General features: G+C 38.8%; 1 protein-coding gene across 1 annotated transcript in view; it reads left to right on the forward strand.

The window, feature by feature from the left end:
• The window catches only part of LOC150079798 (alpha-1,3-mannosyl-glycoprotein 4-beta-N-acetylglucosaminyltransferase B-like), a 186539-nt gene that overhangs the window by 99725 nt on the left and 67694 nt on the right, over nucleotides 1-19120 (forward strand). The window contains 1 exon segment of the mRNA XM_090382259.1: nucleotides 10838-10968. Coding sequence (XP_090238385.1) covers nucleotides 10838-10968 — 131 coding nt within the window.

A 19120-nucleotide genomic window follows, 5' to 3' on the forward strand; every position in this document is an offset into this window, starting at 1 on the left:
TCTCACAAGATGGGGAGCATGAGGTAACAAGCAGCTTCATTTTTTATGCTAAAAAATTTGATTCTATAAAAGAATTTGTTGATTTCCTGAGACAGTTGATTCCTGAGTATGCATTCAGCAGCAATTTGTAGTGCTGTCTGATTCTTTGGCTATAAAAACATTTATTGTTCATTCCAGATCCATTTCAGCTAGTTACCTAGTTATATAATCAAACTTGAAATGTGGAGGATTTTCTTTAAGCAGCACAATTGGACAGATGGAAAAAAGCTGAATTGCATATTTCACACCTGCCTGGAGGCATAGGAGAAGAAACAAGAAGATAATACAATAATGTTTTAGAAAAGAACTCTGGATTTCATACTTTAAGGAACATAGATGAGTTTATAAATGGGAAAAGGACATGAACTTCCATTTCAGGTAGAGACTTTAAAAAGCTCACATTTTAAAATTAGCCAAGTCACTTCCATAGACATAAGAAGGTCGTTTTTCGGAGTATAAAAATGATCTTGGACAATAAATGCCAGAAATTTATGATGGACACTTTAAGAAATATATTATTGTGTATTGTAACAAAAATAATTTCAGGTGTCATTTTGAAAGGGGGAACTTTTTAAAAAGATGTGAAAACTTTTCATAAATGGTTTTATTACTTTAAAATGTTGAATACAAATAAAATTGTGGTTCAATTAATTGTAATAAATTTGTAAAAATTGTAGTGCATTGTATTAGCATTTTTGGTTGTATATATTAGTATATTTTACACATATTTAACTTGTTTTTTTAGTGCATACAAGTAGTAGTAGTAATGGCACGTGATGCAAGAAAGCAAGTGTATGAGCTTATGCAGCATCAGCCCAAAAAAAAAAAAAAAAAATTTATAAAACATTTCTCTCTAAATGTTTTGTCCAGTTCCTCCTTAAATTTATTTAACCTATCAACTCCACAATGACAGATGGAAGTTTGTTCCAGCAATTAACCACCCGCTGGCTAAAGGCAAATTTCCGCACATCTATTCTACATCTGTCTTTCCTTAATTTGAATTTATGCCCCCTTAGGTTCGTAATCCTGAACAAGTGGAAGAATCCACATCAGAATTTCAGTGTGCTCACAACCCATTCAAGGCCTTATACACCTCAATCAGATCACTCTCGCAGGTACCCTAGTCTCCATCCACTCCAATTTGCAGAACTTAAGCCTCTCTTTGGTAAGAGGATCCTTTCATTCCCCTCACCAATCTTGTTGCGCCCTTCCTGTACATGCTCAAGCAAATCTACATCCTTCCTAAAATGAGGCCTCCAGACCTGTACACAGTACTTGAGGCATGGTCTGACCATTGCCTTATACAGAGGGACAAATCACCTACTTTTTCCTGCTAGCAAAAATTCATTGTTAATTCAAGTTATATCATTGACAAAACCCCATGACACTGCCCTGGCAGCCTGTCTGCATTTGCTCAGAAAACTTCATATCTGACTGCACAAATTACTTCCAGGTCTTTTTCATTTTCTACACACCTTAAGTGTAGTACCACACAGTTGGTACGTTTCTCTGCGGTTACTTCTACCCATATGCACAGTACTTTGCATTTGTCAAGATTAAACTTCAGTTGCCACTTCTCAGCCCATCTGCCCAAATTTTCTAGATCCTGTTGCAGTAGCACACTGCCATTACTGTCATTAACAACCCTGCCAACCTTTGTATCATCTGAAAACTTCGACACTAAGCCTGATATACCTTCATCAATATCATTGATAAATATACAAAACAACAGTGAACCCTGTGGGACTCCACTAATAACATTAGTCCACGAAGAGCAGCACCCATTGATTACCACCCTCTGTCTTCTCCTACTCAACCATCCTTTTATCCATTGTAGCAATTTACCCTTAATACCATTCTGCTCCAATTTGTACAGTAGTCTTCCATGTGCAACAGTGTCAAAAGCTTTCCTGAAATCCAAGTATGTGATATCAAAATTATTTTTTGCATCCAGTTCCTTTGTAATCACATCATAAATTGTGTTTCAATTAATTGTAATAAATGAGTAATAAATGTCAAAATTGTAGTGCATGTATTAGCATTTTGGTGCATATATTAGTATATTTTACACATATTTAACTTGTTTTTTTATAATCTGATGTCCACTGATTAGCTACCATGCATACAATCTGATGTCCACTGATTAGCTACTATGTTTTCATATACAACAAAAGAATTATTACCCCATTATAACATAATTACCCCAATTATGTGGTTATTACATAGGAACTGGATGCAAAGAATAATTTTGGCATTATATACTTAGATTTCAGTACAGCCTTTGTTGCTGTACCATATGTATGATTTTTGTATGAATCGGAGCAATGTAGCATAGGTGCAAAGTTACTACTATGGATAAAGGAATGGTAAAGTGATAAGGGTTTCTAATCTGGTAGCATTAATCCAAGAATAACATTCATTCTTGGTGGTACTGGACTGAAGTAGTGGAGTACGAAAATGATTTAGTGGTAATTGTACAGGCTGACGTGAAATATTATGAGTAACACGAACAAGCTAGAACATCCTATGGATGTGATTATCCCGATGTAGAAAGCAGTGGGTGACACTACATCAAGAATACTGTATATAGGTTTGTATACCTGATTTTGAGAACAAGTGGAGAAATACCATTGGGACCTGGAGCTTTCTTAGCATCAAGATTCGTCAAAATCCTTCTGACATCCTTTTGACGGAAGACCACAGGAGGCATTGAATGGAACGTGTTGAGAATAGTAGTAGTAGTAGTAGTAGTAGTAGTAGTAGTAGTAGTGGCATGTGATGCAAGAAAGCAAGTGTATGAGTTTATGCAACATCAGCCAAAGAAAAAAAAAAAAAAAAATCACACCATTCCCTCCAAATGCCTGTCCAGTTCCTCCTTAAATTTATTCAACCTATCAACTTCCACAACGACAGATGGAAGTTTGTTCCAGCAATTAACCGCTCCGCTGGCTAAAGGCAAATTTCCGCACATCTATTCTACATCTGTCCTTTCTTAATTTGAATTTATGCCCCCTTAGGTTTGTAATCTGAACAAGTGGGAGGATCCCATCAGAATTCAGCATGCTGAACCCATTCAAGGCCTTATACACCTCAATCAGATCACCGCACAGGTGCCTAGTCTCCAGTCACTGCAATTTGCAGAATTTAAGCCTCTCTTGATAAGAGAATCCCTTCATTCCCCTCACCAATCTTGTTGCCCTTCTCTGTACATGCTCAAGTAAATCTACATCCTTCCTAAAATGAGGCCTCCAGACCTGTACGCAGTACTCAAGGCGTGGCCTGACCATTGCCTTATACAGGTGGGAGGTGTTTTACCAAGATCATTAATATATGAGTTGGAAGAAAAAATGGGATGCTAGCAGGTCAGCTTTATCCTTGGCTGAAGTGACAAAAGAACCATCTGGTTTGGACAGAGAAGGGAGCAGAGATGGGCAAAAGTTGCAGCCAATAGCTTTGGCAAGAGACCAGAATGCTCGGCTAACATTAGGGCAAGAAGCAAGTTTTCTACTTTTAGCCTGTTCAAACTCTAGTTTGGACTGATTAATAACTGCTTTACAATTGTTGCGAGCTTTGGTGTAGGCAAAAAATCAAACTGAAGAATTAGAAACTAGCCAATTACGATATGCAACTTTCTTCTCTTGAACAGCCTTAGCACATTTATTGGAAAACCAAGGTTTAGGTAAAGGACGAGATTTTAAAGTGGAGTGTGGAATAAAGGATTCTATTCCTGCAAGAATAATTGCACTGACACGATCTGAGCCAACGTTGACATCAAAAGTTTTGAAACAGTAATCCGACCAAGGAAAAGATGAAAACCAATCTTACAGGTCATCCCATTTTGCATCCTTGTAATGCCAAACAATACGAGGTTTGGAATAGCCATGAGATAAAGGCTCCATTGGAGAAGAGACAATCACCAAGTTGTGATCTGAGGTGCCTAAAGGACCTCTCACTTCGATTGTGTACTTAGAAGGGTTGTTTGTGAGAAAAAGATCAAGTGTGTTTGCTATATGGTTAGGATTGTTCTGTCTTCTTTTAGGTAAATGAACAATCTGTGTAAAGTCATTAGTAATTGCAAAAGCCTCAGTATCTTGACTAGTTGGGTCTGTGTGACTAGAAAACGGAAGCCAGCTGGCGTTGTGAACATTAAAATGACCAAGAAAAATTGCCTCACTGTTAGGAAAGTTGGACCGGAGAAAGTCAAGTTGCAAAGAGAGGAAGTCAAAGAGCTCCAAGTGATTAGTGGAGTTGGGAGAATGGTAGAGACAACAGATGAATTTGACACAATGAGGTAGAGAAATTTTAAGCCAGAGAAGATTGAAAAGAGGTGATTCCAAATTACCAAGTCTTTGACAGGGAATATCAGAACGGACATATGCACAAGTACCACCTTTGAGGCGAAAGGAATCATACAGTGAATAATTTGGGCAACTGAGATGAGCAGTAGTTGAATCAACCAATAACTGAGATTCTGTCAGAAAAAGTACATGAGGTTTGGCAGACTGCAAGTGGAAATGGACATCGTTGAGATTAGAATTGAGACCACATATATTTGTGAAATGAATTACGAAGTGTTTGGGAAGTTTAGATGTTTTCCCAGATAAGCTTACTCTATTAGTTTGACAATTCATGGTGTATTCAATAGTAAGAAAAAGTGGGTGGGACATGCTGTATGAAGTTACGGTTTTGCTGTATTGAAATTTTTGGATATGGCGTACACATGGTAAGAATATACCCAGATCCTTGACATAATGTGGCCTCGACAATGCACCCCACATACACACTACTCGGACTCCAGTCACTATCTAGCAGAGTAGAGGTAGCAAGATTATACACTAGCTGATCTGGAAGCATTCTAAAGAGTTACCAATAGGTTCGGTCCGGTGTACTAACTAGTGGCCGGCCTGCGAACACCGTTTTAGAGCTGTACCCTCGAAATGTAAGGAATATTGGATCTCGCCATGATGTTCATCATAATCTCAAAAGTCATCAATCATACTGAGTGATGAAAGAGATGGAGTAGGGTTGACCGGAACTTAGCTCTGGAGACTAAACATGGGTTCCACCACTTCAAGCCTCCAATAAGCAAAGTGGTGGTATTGCACTGGTTGATGAGAGTCATCTACCACCTGGTACTGCCTGGTAACACAGAGGGGCAGCATTCCTCCATGTGGTGTTGGGCCACGCCTCAACCCCTGCTTACGTTGGTTCACACCTGGGTGGTCACCCACTATGTACTTGTGCATGGAGGTTATACCCAGGATTACTAACAGTCCCACCATCGTGAAGGTGCAAGCAGAGGATTTGGCTGTTACAGACCGTCCGGACTTCACCGAAATTGGGTCCACTTGATTTGAGTGTCACCCGAATATCAGTTCCATTAGTGTTTTAGACTTCCAGGTAGCAAGTACCGCTTGTCTGGCATATCTGAGATAATGTCTGTGACCACCTCAAGGACCGAAAAAGGGAATTGTAGTGGCCATTCCATTGTTTCCAATCCTGTGTTGATGAAAATGTTCATCAACACAGGATTGGGAACAATGGAATGGCCACTACATATATATGGCTGTAATGAGAGTGTGCCCTATCTTACTGGAAATATTCCAGAGATTTGCCCTATTGATTGAGGATGGCTGGAAAAGTTTCATTTTCCAACATTTAAGTTTTAGGGATAAGGATGAATCAATTCAATCCTTCCAGAAACAATACCATGCCATAACAAGGCTGCCAATTTGCTCTTTATTTGAATTCTGCATTCATGATATTAGAATGGCACTATGTTGCTGATTATCCTTGTTATTTTGTTATTAATCAGTTTAACCAGTTTTCAACACATTTATTAACTATATTTCTAGCATTAGTATATAAATACTAATGCCAGAAGTAATGTAAAAGTCATTAATTTTATGTTCTTTGTATCTCTATCAAATCCTGCGTAGTTGCTTCTGGCAGCATTTTCTCCAGGACTTTTTCTGATTAATTTTGATTAGTTTTAGTACTTTCTGAAAACTTTTCAGTGACATTCTATTTTCTTGTGAAGCCAGTTCGAACTCTTATTGTATATGTTACACAACTCTAGCAGGTTTTCTACTACAGTCGATTCCGGTTATTTGGGACACATTGGGACTAGCGCATTTTAGTCTGATTAAGCGGCTTCCCAAATTATGCGAAGTTTCACGTACATTGTTAAAAATGCAGTGGATCCCTGCTTTAATTTACAATTTATTCTCTGTACAATCAGATCACGTTATGATGGACTCACCATAGTAAAGTACCATTCACTATATGATAATGTAGTAAGCACCAGTCACTGTGATCATGTTTGTGAATTGAATTTTAATTCTATTAAACTGCGATTCTAATAAGAAAAAATAGGAGGAATATTATCCAGATGCTATAAAAGTAAAGATATAAAGCACAGATTTACTTTTTATTACCTTACCAATTAAAAAATTAAATAATATGTGAAAATCGGAAGAATATTTTCCACAGGTTAGCAAAATAAAAATAAATTTACACTTACGTGCATAGCTTAATTAATACGTACTGTTATATGTACATACTAACTAGTTGATATTTCTGTTCACTGTCATTTGGGGGAGGGGTTAAAATTTAAAACAGTAAAAAAGATAATCAGTCAATAACAAAGAACACAGCCCACACAAATCGCATCTAACATGATATGCGCAAGTGAGAATGGAGTAACAAGTTACAAAGCTTAAAAAATAGGAATGAAGAGAAGATTCTGAAAATTTATTTATGTTTTTTGTATGATTGAAGATTTCATGGAAGGGGAAACACATTTCACCATAATGTAAAAAACCCACAGAATTCCAACTGTCGGTATTATCGCAAATTCAATATGATCGAGTTTACTATCCATTTATAATAGATTGCATGACAGAAAAGCCCAATAAACCGGAAACTGCTAATTGTTTTTATGGTCGTGACCTCCAGAAATCCAACCGGACCATGTGGTATGTTCGGAGACAATCATAGGGTAATCTTGAGTGCTGCAGTCTCCTGTCCCAATTAAGCGGAGAAAACCCTGGCTATTTTCTTGATTAGGTTCTGTTCTTTAAGATTTGGCCCAAATAAACTGTTGCTCCAATTAACCAGTGGCCCAAATAACTGTAATGCACTGCACTCTTACTACTTTCAAAGTTACTATATGGCCAAACAGGGTCGCTCAAAGTAGTACTAGATTTGACTTGGTAAAACTGGTCTGTGTATCCTCCCAGACTAGCAGTTTCTTGGAAGATCTTACCACTGCTTTGGCAACTTAACATCTTTGTTCTTGTAGATATCAGATATCTACAAAAGCAGTCCTTCTGTCAAAGGGGTCATGCTGCAAAAAAATTATATCCTACAAGTTTTTCACAATCTTTTCAGGATAAATTAATTGACATGGCTTGGGCCATTCATCCATTGCCATCATGTCTTGGCAAAATTTCAGACATTTTCACATTGAGCCCTAATTCATTACTTTTTATAAACATTACCTTAATATCATTAGTACCTGTATGTAAAAATATCACCTTTCACATTAAAAGATGATAATTGTTCTACAATATCATTAACTTCTGTCACAAGCTGAAGACTCTGGTCCTACTGAGATAACCTCACACCTTATATGCTTCTCTTTCTCTATTAATTGCCCAGAATTAGAACTTGTGAGATCAGTGCCTTCTGATGCTGGTTATCCATCCTTGCAGTCAGATACATGGGAGTTTCCCGATTTAATTCCTTCAGAGTATCAACTCTTTTCTTAAGAAGACATTGCTTAATTGCATTGGAAAGCGTGAAGCAGTTATACAAATTTTTGCATAACTTCTTCACTCTTTGCGTGTTGCACATGTACACATATACTCTTGCATGCACACACACACACATACTCCTCTTGCAGAATAGTATTCAAATACACGTTACAGTTATTTTTACAGTCAGTGCAATATGACTTTGATCCACAGGAGAATCATCTGCAGCAATGGGAACAGTCCAGAAAGTCCAGAAAATAGAACTATAATTATATAGGGGAATATGGTATTAGTAGAATGATGGAAGGAAGCAAGCTTATACAGCATCAGCATCATTTGGTATTTATAATAAAATAATTTGGTAAATTTCTTGGCCAATTAGCAGTATGTGCATTCCCTGAAAGAAGAGTACTTGTCAACAGCTGAGTTCATTCGCTCAGCTGAAGAGAGAAATATTACTATCTGTTTGTAGGTAATTTGTTTGTATCAATCAACACATTGCAGCATCGGTGGCAAAAGTGTATCAACATAGTCTAAAGGGAACTATGTTGAAAAGTAATATGTTGCTAGACTCCTCAGATAAACCCTTCATACTTGGGCCACACAAATTTTTCAAATGTCTCTTGTATAACTATAACTGTGCACAGGAAATAGTTTTCAGTTTGGTCTTTTGGTGTTTTGTGATGGTGCAATAGCAAAATCACAAGGTTAAATTTAAAAAAAAAGGTGAAACTTACATAATTGACAACTTTGTTTGTATTAAAAATTAAAAGTAATTTGAGCTTAAAAAATAAATTAAAATTTAATATGATAGTTTGGAGAAGCAGGGCCGGATTTACAAATAAGCTAAACAAGCTACAACCTAGGGCCTCACATTACAAGGAGCCTCACTCCATCTTTAAAAAAAATCCATTTTTAATATTATCACAGATTAACTGTAAGAGGGAATGGCCTCATACATGTTATAGCTTAGGGCCACAACAAGTTTAAATCCTTTTTTTTTTTTTTTTTTATGTAAACCTCAAACTGTAAACCTGAGATCATGCAATAAAAGCATCTCTTCTTGAAGGATCCCTTGCTTCTTTTTGAACAGCCATTCTTAATTTGTCCAGGGTTTAACAATATCATTTGGTTGAGCCTTTCTCCTTGAAGTCATTGAGGAAAATTTTTTTTTTTTTTATGTGAACCCCAAACACGAGAGGTATTAGAACCTATAGTACTTAGTACCGTGCTTGGGTTGAAGGTTGAGAAGACAAAAGAAGATATTTGTTGACATTGGACTTGAACTTCTGTAGATTGTAATTTTCAGGAAATACATATGAAGGAAGGTTGTTCCAGAAAATGGCAGTTGAATGAATAAATGAAGAAGATGAAAAGTTGGTTCTGTGGGTTTGAAGTTGGACAGTAAATGGATGTTGGCTGGTGGTGGCACGTGTTCGGACTGTTTTGAATGAGAGAGCGGGAATTATAGAAGCCAATTCAGAAGAACAGTGCCCATGGAAGTATCTGTAGAAGGGGCATGCAGCAGAAACACTACGTCTATGAGACAGCGAGTGGAGAGACTCTGTTAGAGATGAATCATTAATTAATTTAACTGCCCTCTTCTGAATGGAATCAAGAAGCCTGAGAGAGGTTTTGGGGGCATCACCCCAGATGTGGGAACAATATTCCATGGCAGGGCGGATTTGCGTTTTATAGAGTGTGAGCAGCTGTTTGGAAGAAAAGTAATGCCGAGAGCGAAAGAGAAAACCAAGTTTTTTAGATATAGAGGAAGCAATATTTGTAATGTGCTTGTGCCAAGAGAGAGATTAGAAGTCAGGGTAATCCCCAAAAAAGATATATCATTTTGCCTAGAAATCGGAGTGTCACCAAAGATAAGCATAGGAGCAGAATCTTTTTTGCGAGATATAAGACGAGGCTGAGTTTTAGAACTGAACCTTGGGGGACACCGGCATTAGTGGAAAAGTTAGAAGACAGAGAGCCATCTACCATCACCTCAGTGAGCGATCAGAGAGAAAACTGGATAACAATTACTAAAAACAGTTGGCAAACCATAAGATGGAAGCTTGTTTAGAAGACCTTTATGCCAAACACGATCGAAAGCCTTTGAGATGTCAAGAGCAACTACTTATGTTTCACCGAACCTTTCCATTGAATTAGTCCATAAATGGGTAACATAAGCCAGAACATCACCAGTGGATCAACACTGGTGATGTTCTGACCCTGTTGAGAAGTAAGACCTTATTTATAATTTTGCAATCACTGAAGAAGTGAAGAAAACATCTGCAAATGTATGATTATTAGTTTCTGTTAATAATAAGATTTCTAAATTTTTACACAGATGAAATGCTTTTATTTCAAGTATATAGTTGATGTGTATGCATATGTAGTCAAATATATTCATATGTACAAGTTCTGAATAACCGCATAGTAGTGTTGATTTCATCATCACTAATTCTTTTATATATTTGATCATTCTTTTTAATTTGCCATTTTTGAATTCTGAGGATATTTTCAAAGGAATGTGCTTAACGCTTTTGCTGCTGGTTTTTCCAATAACAGTTTTGACCCGGGATTGATAACAATAGGTTATCAATCCCGGGTTAAAAATGGAATGACTGAGTCAATCCTATAATCTGGATTTTAAAAGGGAATAAAAATTTTTGTGTGTTTATATCATTATGACTGAATTAATCAGCCTCCAGTGAAGGGTGCTTGACAAAAATATCCTGGTTTTCTTCTTTCAAAGTGGAAGAAAAAGTTCTAAAATTAGGGTGATTCCCCCTTTCAGTGGATTAAAATCCAAAGTTACATATTTGCATTCAGGAAGCAGTGAACATGTTAATCAAAAAACATCCTGCATACCCAGAAATTACAAAGGATGGTTGAAATTCTGATCTTTTTTTAACATTGAAAATATCAGAAAAAAATTTATATTCAGATAAATATGATAATTAGATTATATGTGATTTATATTTATATTGTGATTTATATAGACTGTATGGTATGTACCTTATATGTTGTTTTTATTTTTTAAATAGGAAAAATGTTCAAATGCATTGATCTCTCTAAGTTGGTAACATTTTTTGTCATATTTTATAATGACAAACCTGTGGACTGGTTACTTGATCACGTTGTTCAAACAAAAGTGTGTCGGTTTGACAAGGATATGGTAAGGTTCTTCAGTATATTTAGTTAGAATAAGTTCATCTTACCTTGGTTTCTATTTTTTATTAGTTTGGCAAACAGCATTTCATGCTGTTGCCAAACTCTTGACATCTATTGATTTCATTGATTAATTGGAATATTCATTAGGATTATTTGGAATGACTAAGGGTGACTATAATAGTTGTACTATTCAAGGGCTGAAGTAAAGTAACTGATGTCTTTTGCAAAAAGATATTTAATCACGGAACAAAACAGTACATAAATTAAGTCATATTAATGCACTACTTTTTGAGTCATCCATCACATTTAGGAACCTGTCTGACTGTCATGAGTTCAGTCATAAAATTTGGGGACATTCCCATTGAACTAGGTTTTAATGCACTATTTAGTTTAATTTCAGAGATTCAAACAGATGAAAGTCAGAAAAGGACTGAGGTATAACTGTTTGGTGGATGGACAAGCACAATCCATCTGTAATACTATAACCACCGTTGTGTGCAATGGCAGTGTGAGATCATGCAATAAAAGCATCTCTTCTTGAAGGATCCCTTGCTTCTTTTTGAACAGCCATTCTTAATTTGTCCAGGGTTTAACAATATCATTTGGTTGAGCCTTTCTCCTTGAAGTCATTGAGGAAAATTTTTTTTTTTTTTTTTTTATGTGAACCCCAAACACGAGAGGTATTAGAACCTATAGTACTTAGTACCGTGCTTGGGTTGAAGGTCGAGAAGACGAAAGAAGATATTTGTTGACATTGGACTTGAACTTCTGTAGATTGTAATTTTCAGGAAATACGTATGAAGGAAGGTTGTTCCAGAAAATGGCAGTTGAATGAATAAATGAAGAAGATGAAAAGTTGGTTCTGTGGGTTTGAAGTTGGACAGTAAATGGATGTTGGCTGGTGGCGGCACGTGTTCGGACTGTTTTGAAAGAGAGAGCGAGAATTATAGAAGCCAATTCAGAAGAACAGTGCCCATGGAAGTGTCTGTAGAAGAGGCATGCAGCAGAAACAGTGCGTCTATGCAAAAGCAAGTGGAGAAACTGTTAGAGATGAATCATTAATTGACCTAACTGCCCTCTTCTGAATGGAATCAAGAAGCCTGAGAGAGGTTTTGGGGGCACCACCCCAGATATGGGAACAATATTCCATGGCAGGGCGGATTTGCGATTTATACAGAGTGAGCAGCTGTTTGGAAGAAAAATAACGCCGAGAGCGAAAGAGAAAACCAAGTTTTTTAGATGCAGAGGAAGCAATATTTGTAATGTGCTTGTGCCAAGAGAGATTAGAAGTCGGGGTAATCCCCAAAAGAGATATATCATTTTGCCTAGAAATCGGAGTGTCACTAAAGATAAGGATAGGAGCAGAAGAATCCTTTTTGCGAGATATAAGACAAGACTGAGTTTTAGAAGGGTTGAAATCAACTAAGTTGTCTTTGCCCCACTGGAGAATTACCTGTAGATCGGCATTTAAGGAATTGGTAGCAGATTTTCGAGAAGTTAAAGCTGATTGAGCAGGACAAGGTTTCTCAAAATGGAAAGTTGAATGCAATGTGCTGTCATCGGCAAAATTATGGATAGGATTTCCAGTCAATGGAAGAAGGTCATTGATATACAAGAGGAAAAGAGTGGGGGAAAGAACTGAACCTTGGGGGACACCGGCATTAGTGGAGAAGTTAGAAGACAGAGAGCCATCTACCATCACCCTCAGTGAGCGATCAGTGAGGAAACTGGATAACCAATTACTAAAAACAGTTGGCAAACCATAAGATGGAAGCTTGTTTAGAAGACCTTTATGCCAAACACGATCAAAAGCCTTTGAGATGTCAAGAGCAACTACTTGTGTTTCACCGAACCTTTCCATTGAATTAGTCCATAAATGGGTAACATAAGCCAGAATATCACCAGTGGATCGACACTGACGGAATCCATACTGGCGATCGTTGATCATACGGAAGGTTTCTAGGTGGTTTAAGAGTTGGCGGTTAATTGATTTCTCCATTACTTTAGAAAGAGTAGAAGTAATTGCAATGGGACGATAATTGGATGGGAGGGATTTGTCACCCTTTTTAGGAACTGGCTGGATATGAGCAAATTTCCAAGCAGAAGGAAAAACACCTTTGGAATAAGAAAGTGAAAAAAGGCGGCAAAGAATAGGAGTAAGTTCAGGAGCACAGGTTTTGAGAACAAGTCGAGAAATACCATCGGGAACTGGAGCTTTCTTAGCATCAAGGTTCATCAAAATCCTTCTAATATCCTTTTGACGGAAGACCACAGGAGGCATTGAATGGAGCGTGTTGGGAATGGTGGGGGGTGTTTTACCAAGATCATTAATACATGAGCTGGAAAAAAAAAAATGGGATGCTAGCAGGTCAGCTTTATCCTTGGCTGAAGTGACAACAGAACCATCTGGTTTGGACAGAGGTGGGAGCAGAGATGGGCAAAAGTTGTGGCCAATAGCTTTGGCAAGAGACCAGAATGATCGGCTACCATTAGGGCAAGAAGCAAGTTTTCTACTCTTAGCCTGTTCAAACTCTAGTTTGGACTGATTAATAACTGCTTTACAATTGTTGCGAGCTTTGGTGTAGGCAGAAAATGAATCTGAAGAATTAGAAACAAGCCAATTACGATATGCAACGTTCTTCTCTTGGACAGCCTTAGCACATTTATTGGAAAACCAAGGTTTTGATAAAGGACGAGATTTTAAAGTGGAGTGTGGGATAAAGGATTCCATTCCTTCAAGAATAATTTCACTGACACGATCTGAGCAAACGTTGACTTCAGAAGTTTTGAAACAGTAATCCAACCAAGGAAAAGAAGAAAAGAAGTCTCGCAGGTCATCCCATTTTGCATTCTTGTAATGCCAAACAACATGAGGTTGGGAATAGCCATGAGATAAAGGTTCCATTGGAGAAGAGACAATCACCAAGTTGTGATCTGAAGTGCCTAAAGGACCTCTCACTTCAACCGTGTACTTAGAAGGGTTGTTTGTGAGAAAAAGATCAAGCGTATTGGCTGTATGATTAGGATTGCCGGTATTCTTGTAGGTAAATGAACAATCTGTGCTAGGTCATTAGTAATTGCAAAAGCCTCAGCATCTCGACCTGCTGGGTCCGTGTGACTAGAAAATGGAAGCCAGCTGGAGTTGTGAACATTAAAATCACCAAGGAAAATTACCTCACTGTTAGGAAAGTTGGACTGGAGAAAGTCAAGTTGCAAAGAGAGGAAGTCAAAGAGCTCCAAGTGATTAGTGGAGTTGGGAGAACGGTAGAGACAACAGATGAATTTGAGAGAATGAGGTAGAGAGATTTTAAGCCCGAGAAGATCAAAGAGAGGAGATTCCAAATTGCTAAGTCTCTGACAGGGAATATCAGAACGGACATATGCACAAGTACCACCTTTGAGGCGAAATGAATCATACAGCGAATAATTTGGGCATCTGAGATCAGCAGTAGTTGAATCAACTGATAATTGAGATTCTGTCAGAAAAAGTACATGGGGTTTGGCCGACTGCAAGTGAAAATGGACATCGTTGAGATTAGAATTGAGACCACGTATATTTGTGAAATGAATTAGGAAGTCCTTGGGAGGTTTAGATCTTTTCGCAGATAAGCTTGCTCTATTAGTTTGACAATTCATTGTGTATTCAATAGTAAGAAAAAGTGGTGGGACATGCTGTATGAAGTAATGAAATTTTTGGATATGGCATACATGTGGTAAGAATATACCCAGATCCTTGACATAATGTGGCCTCGACAATGCTCCCCGCATACACACTACTCGGACTCCCTCCAGTCACTATCTGGCAGAGTAGAGGTAGCAAGATTATACACTAGCTGATCCGGAAGCCTCCTAGAGAGTTACCAATAGGTTCGGTCCGGTGTACTAACTAGCAGCCGGCCTGCGAACACCGTTTTAGAGCTGTACCCTCGAAATGTAAGGAATATTGGATCTCGCCACAACGTTCATCATAACCTCAAAAGTCATCAATCATACTGCATGATGGAAGAGATAGGGAAGGGTTGACCGGAACTTAGCTCTAGAGACTAAACATGGGTTCCACCACTTCAAGCCTCCAATAAGCAAAGTGGTGGTATTTCACTGGTTGATGAGAGCCATCTACCACCTAGTGAATGACATAGCAGTTGCAGAATACATAAAGGTGCCGTGATATTTCTGGGTTGATTTATAGTCTTAAATTTTGGGGGTGGAGATAGGGCTTACAATACCGGGATCTCAGTGTTCGAGATGACTCGGGATCTCATACTGATACAGAAAATACCGGGTTTTCGGTACTAATTTGAAAAAAAAAAAAAAAAAAATGCTTATAATTTAGTCACATAAAGGTTGTAAAATCACCTTTATGTAATTATGACGTCGTTATCTCTACTAGCAAACGTTCGATAAATCATCGATAGGACACCATGCAACATTGCAACCTGTCTACAATTCTCGGACAACTTCATGTCTGACCGTATCGTAACTCCCAAGTCCCGTTCCTCCACTACTGACTTTAGTTCAACTCCACCAGGCGTATAAATTATTTTGGTGTTGCTGCTCCCCAGGTGTAAGACTTTGCATTTTGCTGAATTAAAGCATAGCTGCCACTTTTCTGACCAACCCAGAAGTCTATCTAGGTCACTCTGAAGAAGCTCTGCTCGACTGCTATCATTAACTACTCTACTGATCTTTACATCATCTGCAATTTTTGACCTCACGCCTTCCATCTCTTCATAGATGTCATTTATGATAATCAAAAACAACAGTGGTCCCGATACTGATCCTTGGGGAGCCCCACTTCTTACGTTAACCCAATCTGAGGAATAACCATTTATCACAACCCTCTGCCTGGTGCCCTCAAGCCATCCTGCTATCCATTTAACGATTTTCCCTATGATTCCAGCCTGCTCCAACTTAGAAAGTAACCACTCATGTGAGACTGAGTCAAATGCTTTGCTGAAATCCAAAGAAACAATGTCGAAATTATTCCCAAAATCCAGTTCTTGAGTGACCTTGTCAAAATAGCTAACCAGATTAATTAAACATGATTTTCCCTTTACAAAACCATGCTGTATATCCTACAGAATTCCATTTCCATCTAAATGATCCTGAATTCCACCCTTGATCATTGCCTCCATGATTTTCCCTACTACCGAAGTTAGACTGGCCGGTCGGTAATTTCCCGTTACACTCCTAGAACCGCCTTTATGTTCAAATTTACATCAATCCAACGGAATCTCTCCTGAGTCCAGTGATGCTCTCATAACTAGCCTTAATGGTTCAATGCACCCACTTTCCACCTCCTTTAAGATTATTGGGTATATTCCATCAACCACAGAAGCCTTACTCACCTGTAGGCGCGAAAGTTCTCATTAAATAATCATTTGAAATTTTAACATCATTAATTACATTTTTTAAACTTCGCTTCTATAATATCTCATTGACACAAAGGGTTTTTTTTTTATGTAAATATCGATGCAAAGTAACTGTTGAGTTCATCTGCAGCTTCAGTTGTGGTATTTAATAATGTCCCATGTCCATTACATAAGGGTCCAATCTGATTTGTCCTTCTGTTCTTTGCATTTATATATGTGAAGAATTCCTTAACTGCACCCTTTGCTTTCTTCTTTATTCCTTATTCCCACTCTTTGCTCTCTCCCAGACTCGGTAAGGATACTATTGTGAAAATTATACTTCGCTGAATAAAACGTCTTTCTCCTTCAGAAAATGATGAACATAATTCAACCATGGAAGACCAATGTGGAACAGAACATCATTGTTCTGCAAATTCTTTCCAAAATAAGAAATTGGCTGACTCCAATGAGATTTTAAAAGATGAACTTGAGTCAGAAATTAATGAAATACTTTTAACTATTTTTGCTAAAAAAGGTCAAAGCCTTGAAAATATGGATTGAGATCTTCTACGATTATCTCAGTACCAGAATAGAATCCAAAAGGACGTTTTCTGCCGCTAATCAAATATGTACCAAAATTAGATCCATTTTAAACGATCATACTATCGATTGCTTATGTTTCTCAAGAGCTCACTTTATTTGGACAGGTAGTGTGAATGCTTAAACATAACTAAACTTTGCAGTAACAATATTTATTTTTTTGTTTTTAGAATAACTGTATTCTAATGGTGACAAATGGGCCTGGAGTACTGGGGTCCATAGTTTAACAAATGGATATTTGTTAAACTATGGATATCCCATCTCCACCGTGAAATCAGGAACGCTGACTACAACAAGTCCAGACTGTTACAACATCTACAAGGTAAGGTCTCGCCTATTGTATTTACAAACCTTATACATACCATCTGCCATCGGGCTAGTCAGACCTCGGATACCTACCGTTTACGCCAACAGCGCAAGTTCATAAACTTGAGCATAGAAACTAACTCCTTAAAGACAAACACTCGTTCAGACGACACGACTTCTTTCGTCTTGAATCTAAGTAACAAACAACTGTCCAACGAGCAGCTGAGTGTTTTATCAAACGGTATGAAATTCGCCGTTATACCATCGAAACCTCCCATCACACAGCTCGCTATGGGTATAGAAGCCAGTATTACCAACCTTCCCGAAGAAACTGCCAACGAGATCCGATTCAAGACTGCCGCAGTCCTCCGTAACACTCAAAAAACGTGCTCAAACCTCAACCACCGCCAACGTGCCACCCTCTCATCTATAAGAAAAGACAACTCCATCGTTGTACTTCCTGCGGATAAAGGGCGCCGGACTGTTGTGCTGGACCGATCAGCCTACCGAGAGAAAGCCTTGGCCCTATTACTCGATCCTAACGTATATGAACCTCTACCTGATCCTCCCGTTAAAGTCTTGAAACGTCTGGAAGCAAATGTTAATAAACTTGTCCACGCATGGCTTAAAGATAAGAAGATCCCGACCGCGACTCGCCATCTTCTGCGTGCTACTGGCTGCCAACTACCGCAATTCTACGGATTACCAAAGATCCATAAACCGGGTATTCCTCTCAGACCTATAGTGCCTTGCTGCAGTGCCCCAACGTATGAACTGTCCAAACACATCGCGAGCCTCCTCTCGCCTCTTATAGGTAATACATCTCACACCGTTAAAAACAGCAGTGAATTCATTAACACCATTAAGGACATTTCAATCCCTGATAACTCTGTCATGGCATCATTTGACGTGGTTTCTTTATTCACCTCGATTCCCGTCCAACAGGCCGTGCACTGCGCCAGAAGGCTCCTTGAGAGCGACTTAAGCCTCCAATCCAGGACGTCACTATCCACTGATGACATCTGTACCGCCCTCAACCTATGCCTCTCTAGCAGCATCTTCACCTTTGAAGACTCACTCTACAAACAAGTACATGGCACTGCTATGGGTGCCCCTGTCAGTTCCGTAGTAGCTAACATCGCCATGGAAGATCTGGAGAAGCAGATACACCAGAACCCACCTACACCTATTACAACGTGGTGTAGATATGTCGACGATATTTTTACCATAATACCACGTGGTTCTGAAACGGTACTACTAGAATACCTCAACTCTCTATCCAATTTCATCAAGTTTACCGTAGAATCAGAGGTGGACGGTTCGCTCCCGTTTCTGGACGTGCTAGTGCATCGCGTAGGCCCACATCTAGAGACCTCAGTATACCGCAAACCCATGTGGTGCGGTCAATTCGCCAACTACGGGTCCGGCCACGCTCCAAGCCATCTCAATAGCACTGCCCGCACCCTGTTCTCCAGGGCCTGGAGCCATTCCAGCACCGACACAATTAGACATAACGAGATCTCCCGTGTGAAGGCGGACCTAACCAGATGCGGTTATCCATCCCATGTACTAAACAGATGCTTGTTACAGGCACAAGAACTTACTTCCAACCCAAGACCTCCGAAGCAAGTCAGCATATCATCTGCCTACATTCCGTACTATCCAGGAGTGTCAGGACGTATCTCGAAGATCCTGAGAAGTTACAACATCAAATGTGTGCAATTACCAGGTAGGAACCTACGTTCACTTGTCTCCAGTGTGAAGACCCCTGTCACACCTGTCTTACGCAGCAATGTAGTGTACCGTATCACCTGTAGGGCCTGTAACAGTTGCTACATAGGTGAGACATCGAGACGTCTCCAGGATCGCCTCACGGAACACGACAGAGCAATCCGGCTT

Source organism: Mastigoproctus giganteus, chromosome 10, assembly GCF_048544385.1.
Source record: "Mastigoproctus giganteus isolate SK-2022 chromosome 10, ASM4854438v1, whole genome shotgun sequence".
In the NCBI taxonomy this organism is placed as follows: domain Eukaryota; kingdom Metazoa; phylum Arthropoda; class Arachnida; order Uropygi; family Thelyphonidae; genus Mastigoproctus; species Mastigoproctus giganteus.